At 43.3% G+C, this 7,271-nt stretch overlaps 1 protein-coding gene across 1 annotated transcript in view; it reads right to left on the reverse strand.

The window, feature by feature from the left end:
* LOC148357615 (putative G protein-coupled receptor 149) overlaps positions 1 to 7,155 on the reverse strand; it is a 32,960-nt gene extending 25,805 nt beyond the window's left edge. The window contains exons 1-2 of the mRNA XM_088346353.1: positions 6,189 to 7,155; positions 2,121 to 2,297 (exon numbers count right to left, since the gene is read on the reverse strand). Coding sequence (XP_088202479.1) covers positions 2,121 to 2,297; positions 6,189 to 7,062 — 1,051 coding nt within the window. The 5' untranslated portion in view covers positions 7,063 to 7,155. The remainder of the gene's footprint in view (positions 1 to 2,120; positions 2,298 to 6,188) is intronic.
* Between the last annotated feature and the right edge of the window lie 116 nt (positions 7,156 to 7,271).

Genomic DNA, 7,271 nt, shown 5'->3' on the forward strand with positions numbered 1-7,271 from the left:
TATCCTTGAGATCTTTCTACAGCCTAATTGGAGTCCACCTGCAGTAAATTCAGTTGATTGGACATGATTTGGAAAGGCACACACCTGTCTTTATAAGGTCCCACAGTTGAGTGTGCATGTCAGAGCACAAACACCAAGCATGAAGTCAAAAGAACTGTCTGTAGACCCGCGAGACAGGATTGTCTTGAGGCACAAATCTGGGGAAGGATACAGAAAAATTTCTGCTGCTTTGAAGGTCCCAATGAGCACAGTGGTCTCCATTATTCGTAAATGGAAGACATTTGGAACCACCAGGACTCTTCCTAGAGCTGGCCGGCCTTGTAAACTGAGCGATCGGGAAAGAAGGGCCTTAGTCAGGAAGGTGACCAAGAACCCGATGGTCACTCTGTCAGAGCTCCAGCGTTCCTCTGTGGAGAGAGGAGAACCTTCCAGAAGGACAACCATATCTGCAGCAATCCACCAATCAGGCCTGCATGGTAGAGTGGCCAGACGAAAGCCACTCCTTAGTAAAAGAAACATGGAAGCCAGTCTGGAATTTGCCAAAAAGCACCTGAATGACTCTCAGACCATGAGAAACAAAATTATCTGGTCTGATGAGACAAAGATTGAACTCTTTGGTGTGAATGCCAGGCGCCATGTTTGGAGAAAACCAGACACCGCTAATCACCAGGCTGATGCCATCCCTACAGTGAAGCATGGTGGTGGCAGCATCATGCTGTGGGGATGTTTTTCAGCAACAGGAACTGGCAGACTAGTCAGGATAGAAGGAAAAATGAATGCAGCAATATATAAATATATCCTGGATGAAAACCTGCTCCAGAGCGCTCTTGACCTCAGGCTGGGGCGAAGGTTCATTTTTCAGCAGGACAACGACCCAAAGCACACAGCCAAGATCTCAAAAGATTGGCTTCAGAACCACTCCGTGAATGTCCTGGAGTGGCCCAGCCAGAGTCCAGACTTGAATCCGATCGAACATCTCTGGAGGGATCTGAAAATGGCTGTGCACAAACGTCTCCCATCCAACCTGATTGAGCTTGAGACTTATTGCAAAGAAGAATGTGCAAAACTGCCTAAAGATAGGTGTGCTAAACTTGTGGGATCATATTCAAAAAGACTTCAGGCTGTATTTGCTGCCAAAGGTGGATCAACAAAGTATTAAGCAAAGGCTGTGAATACTTATGTAAATGGAATTTCTTAGTTTTCCATTTTTAATAAATTCAAAAAAAGTAAAAAAAAAAAAACGTTTTCACATTGTCAAAATGGAGTATTTTGTGTAGAATTTTGAGATAAGAGATTAAATTAATACAATTTGGAATGAGGCTGTAACATAACAAAATGTGGAAAAAGTGAAGCACTGTGAATACTTTCCGGATGCACTGTATATACACATATACTGTACATATATATTTATGACAGCAAGCCGTTCCTTTTTTGCTACACTGCGGCTTTATAAACTGTGCGGCTTCATCTTTTTTAATTTTGTGGCGGCTCTGAGGAAAACGGCAAGCTGCTCTTTTCCCCACTGCACATGGTCTAATTACAAAACAGTGTAGTCACATCTGGTAACATTTATGATGCCCTTCGAGAGAATTCGTCCATGTTTTTGCCAATATCATTCATATAATGCATAACAGGAGGAAAACGGGAAGTTTGACAGTACTCTGTTAAATATTTACAATGAACTCTTGATAATTCAACCTTTTCACCCACAAATCAAGTCCTCGACATCTGAAATGAACATGAGTTGAAGTTATTTTTCAAAAACGCTAAACTTGTCTTTTCATATCATTGGTTTCAATGTCAAGTCGCTGAAGTTTCTTTTAATCCTTAAAGAACGATGGCAAATGAATGCAATTTGGCCCGGTACCGGGGAAACCACGAATGTCAACAACACAAAAAGATTAGTCTGTGTAGCAATCTGGCACTAATCTCCACAGTATGGTTGCCCTGGTGCTATCATCTACAAATATAGGCGTTTTCTTTTGGCACAGTAGTAAATAAATTCTTGTTAAATTTGAGCATAAAGCTTTTAATCAGTTGCACTCTGTTGTCCATAATCTACAGTACGCATCTATGCACATTACTTATTCGGTCCAACACTGTGCTGAATTCCTGGCTACCTGAAGGGTCGGCTGTAGGCTCCCGGTTGCAATTAATGAAGCATCCGCATGGCATGTGGATCCAACGGTTGGAGAGAACGAAGAGCGGCGTGACGGAAGGCGCAAGAAGCGTCAGGAAAAAGCCGAGCGTCTCCAAGGACGAGCTCCGTGCTTGGGCTGCGTGGCGCACGAGCATCACTGTCTGTGAATGAAAGAGAGGACGACTTGAATACCAATGAACCTACTCAGGTATGGGTATCACTCATGATTGTTTTCTGGGTAATTCAGAACTGCTTTTGTTTGGAGCAGTTTTTGTAATGGAGTTTTCTTTCACAGGGAAAGCTTCAGAACTGAATTGTTTTGGCTTGTTTTAGGGTCCTCATCCTGTTTTTTGGCGTCTGAAAATATTTTTTATACCAGGGGGCGCCAACCTTTTTCAGGTGTCCAGCTACTTGTTCTTAGTAAATAGCGCAAAGGGCACCCAGTTTGATATGAATCTTTCTAAAATAGTACCTTGGGTAGATAAATTAATAGTAAGCTAAAAAGGTAAACTGTTAAAAATAAAATAGATAAGGTAGATAGCTAGCAAAGAGAGTAAAAAGCCAAATTAATAGCCAGACGGAAAGTTAAAAAAAAGCTAGATATCGAGCTAGTGTCATGGTTGCCATGGCGCCCAATTAGTCCCTGCCGTGTGGCGCCAGGTTCTGTCACGGTTGCCACGGCGCCCAATTGGCCCCGCCCATTGACACCAGCTGAAACGCGTTGACAGGTTGCTGCCGGACTACTTAAACGCTGTCTTGTGAGTCGCCTGGTGTCAGAGCGTCTGCGAAACTCCTACTAGTCTCTGTGTGACATGCCAAGTCCTGTGAATCTCTGTTTTTGCCTGTGTTTTGATCCTGTTTTATTTTCGGCCCGATTTGTTTGATTTTGACCACTTATTCGTTCCGCTCAAGCTACTTTCGCGACCCACAATCTTCGGATCGAGTGAGCACTCATTCCTCTTCTCCCCAATAAACAGTGAGTAATGTTACGCGATTGGGTTCTCATTCCTGTTTCCTGTCCTGGTTGGTGACAGCTAGAGAGGAGGCCAAAATTTTGCCTGATATCTAGCAAAAAAGGTGAAATGGTACTAGATAGCATACAAAAAAATGTAAAAAGCTGGCTACATAGCTATGAGACTAAAATGGTAGCCAGATAGCTAGCCAAAAAAACTGCACTTGATTTGCTCATTCGCTTTATAAAACTCATATATTGTATTGTATATTATTTGAATAGATTATAATTCTATTCTCCTAATTAATTTCGTATAAATCATTATCAATGCGTGAATTGATTTTTTTGGTCCATGAAGCTGATGAACTGAAATTATTTTCTTTTACATTTTTAAAATAACAACTAATCATTTTATTACTATGTTGTTACTATGTTATTAGTTGGGTTAATTATTCAAAAAGTTAAATAGGCTCAAACAATTAAAACTATAATTTTACGAGAAAATCACAATGACCCAGCACTGGTGAGTTATTTTGAGAACAGGTCCGCGGGCACCTCAACTGCTCTTTGGGGCCACTCTGTTGCCCACTGGCACCATTTATTGAGCTATGCCAAACAAACCTGAAACGATTACAACAGGGGTTATCAATGTGGTGCCATCTAAGAACACCTAAGGAGCCAATAAACCAGCTCTGAAAATAGTGTACCAATAATTGATCATTGACATTTTCTAGGAAATTGTATTACTAACAGACATTAGGAATGAAGGTCTATTTTCATATGTGGCAGCTATACTGTACTCCCTTGCTACTGCCTGCTTAGTACTTTGCGGGCTTAGTGCATCGTGGGTTGAATAATATTCTGTTATCCATTATCCTCGGTCACATATTGCAGAGTGCACTTTTGTCGGGAAGCGAGCTATTGTCGCCTGTTTAATATAAGTGCATGATTGTAGTCGCAATGCAATATCCCCAGTCGACTGTGGCGGAGAGCAGGGCCTGGTGAAGTGATTTTTTTTCAGTTCAGGCTGCTGTAGAGTGCTATTGAGGCCTAATTAAAATGAACTGCTCTGTATTTGGTCGTGATCCATTATCGCCAGAAGATTATTGCTGAGAGCGAAGGCCGAGAGCAAATCTGTGTCACGCATGGCTGCTTTTATTCCGTTCCTTTCCTCTCAAACGAACACCACCGATTCAGCCGTGATCCATTATGCTCATTTCACAATTGCTGCAAGCGGGGGCTGGCAGAGTGCCAATCAAAAATGGGGGATACTTTGCGAATTTGGGCATATTGCAGGGGTTCTGGTCACCATCAAGTGCAATAAACAAGGCATTATTGTAAATCCAAATGTGAGGTTTGAGGCGAAAACACGTGATTACAGCGCTGACGGAGGGAAGGTCTGCTCCTTAAAGTTGTGTTAAAGTGTTAAATGGGCTACCAAAATTTTCACACCTTTTTGTATGACTCAAGGAGTAACTCACAGAGTGTCTGTGGGCTTTTAAACAGTATTTTTGACTAGAAATAAACTCTCATTCCTCACACTTGAGCTGAGTCAACAAAGCCATATTTCATCTCCATCCACTTTCAATTTCCTTTTGTAGCGCAACTAACTGACTTTTGTTATGCATCACAATACGGTACAAAATCATGATCGAGGTTTTGAATTACAGGATCAATTCTTCCAAAACGATTTTTAAACTTTTCCTAATCACTCTGTGACTTTATAAATAAAAGATCCTCTATTGCAGGGGTCGAAAACGTATGGCTGACGAGCAATATATGGTTATTTCATGAGTACATTAAGCTGAGAGTTGAATATAGTGCACACATAGCTAATGTAGCACCATTATAACAAAAGGTTCATTTCAGTATACAAAGAGCATACTCCCCACTACAGTTTACGGTCAAAGTATCACCCCAACAGACCCCTTTTGGCTGTAAATCACTAAATCATCCTTAATATAGAAGCTCATTAAACAATTTAGGTTCAGTGTGGAGACGCTTAATGATAAAATCCCTCAGAATAACTAATGACATACAGAAACGTCAGCCATTCCCACAGATAAATTCAATTGGTTGAGTGGTAAGGGTGGGTGGAGCTATCCACACAGCGCTTATCTGTCTGCCAAGGGCTGTCTGCACCAAAGGTAAATACTTCTGTATCATTGTTTGCATGCTTTTGTGACATTTTTACAAAACAACTCTACTTGCACCTTGTTTAAAGACCGATATTTATGAATAAAAAAGGTCAAAATGAGCCTCAACGATTTTAATTAATTGCGAGAAGGAGTTATTTGTTGATAAGGGACAGATGTAGGCTCTGTCATTATTCTTATTCCATAAATGTTATCAAATAATCACACTGTGAAATAAAATGCCTGGCGAGTGGGTTTGGCGGTTTTGAAGACTTTTTTCTTAAAATGTATGGCATGGCTCTCTCTCTTTCTGTCAAAAAATTGCTCTTATGACTCTTTGGGCGAAAAAGGTTCCCGACCCCTGTTTTACTTGTTGACTGAGCCTGTATGGGGCCATTAGTATGGGAAAAATATGCTTCTGTACTTAAACAAACTGGTGCTCAAACATCAACATACCCACCAACTGTACTGCTTTATGTGTTAGACTACTCCTTTCTCCTCTTAAGAATGCCTACCACTTTTTAAAAAAAGCAACCTGTTATTTTTTTTTTTTTTCAAAATCAAAACAAAACAAAAATATTGACTCCAGACCAATTTGAAGCGTGACTCCGTCTTTGTGTGTAAATAAACCACTCCAACAATTGTTCGATGTCCATTTTTGTAAGTTTGCCACTTCTGGTTTTAAACAATCACATGTTTTAATTATTTTGTCATCTTTAATATTCTGGAAATGGGTTTTGTTTTATGCGTAAATATAGAATGTACAATGAAACCTAAGGCTTTTTAATGTCAAACGGTTTGCATCTGTACATTAGTCCGGAAGGGATTATGATCGAGTACTGAGTTATCACTTGTATCCAATTGAAGCTAAAACAAGTTATTATTTCCTCTTTCGAAGCAAATGACATGCAATCTCTCAAATGCAATTAACGTAAGTGGTTTGTGGTTTTCATGTTGTTACTCATCATCATCGGCATCCACAAAGTCATCCGGACGACGGCCAAGATCATTGAGAAGCGCTTTTGCGCGACCACCACTGGCGAGTCCCTCACTGCCAGCGGCATGGACCTTCTGGCGGATAGGGTCCCCCCCTTGTCAGCCTCTTCCCCTAGTTCGCACCCTGTCCCGCACGAACTTGGGCTGAGCTGGTTGTAGGCGCCCCAACTTTTGTCCAGGCTGTCCCGGGAGAGTGCGTATATGTCAGCCAGAGATCCTGTGCGCTGCACGCTACTCTGCGGCTCTCCGGAGCACAGCAACTGGTAGGTGAGCGGCAGGAAGAAAAGGAGCAAGCCGCAAAAGCACAGCGAGTACAAAGAGAAGAGCAAAAGCGTGTAGAAGCTCTCACTCTCCGGGAAGCATCCGAGGCGAGCCTGCGCGAATCCGCCCCAACCGCACAGCGGCAGCACGCTGACGCCCAGGCTGAGCGCCCAAACGCCGGCAATAGCCCACATGACTCTCGGTGGTCTGTGCGCGGAATGCAACGCGCCGAAGCGTTTTGTCACATAAAAAGTGTATCCAGCGATGAGGCACGCTTTCATGTTGCTGGAAAGCCCCTGGAAGACGTAGAGGAGCCCGGCTAGGGTGCACAGATTGGCCGAGCCGCCTTCGCGCTCCCACTGCAGGAGGATGAAAAGGGAGAGCGGCACCACGCTGAGGAGGTCGTCCACGGAAAGCGATGCTACGATTAGACTCAGCGATGTCTTTCGTCTCATTTGCAGAACGGACAGGAGGGAGTAAACGCCGCCGGCGAAGGTGGCAGCGGCCAGCGTCGCGCACGACGCAAGGAGCAGCAGGCGGACGCGTCCTTCCGCCGGCAGCTCGGGTGGAGCGGACATTGCGACTTTCTCCCTGCAGGACCGAGATAAAGTTTGCACGGGGATCAAGGCATGACGACTGTTTGCTCTTCTAGGTCGTGGGCTGTGTGTGGAGTCTAGCAGGTCGCTTCCAGTGAATGATGAGCGCACGTTGAACATCCCCGCCCTCTCTTTCTGTCTCAGTAACGATTGGGCCGGGCTTGGCTCGGATCGACATATTAAAGTAGCCT

The sequence above is a fragment of the Urocampus carinirostris genome, chromosome 10 (genome assembly GCF_059441175.1).
Source record: "Urocampus carinirostris isolate Australia breed hairy pipefish chromosome 10, RoL_Ucar_1.0, whole genome shotgun sequence".
In the NCBI taxonomy this organism is placed as follows: Eukaryota; Metazoa; Chordata; class Actinopteri; order Syngnathiformes; family Syngnathidae; genus Urocampus; species Urocampus carinirostris.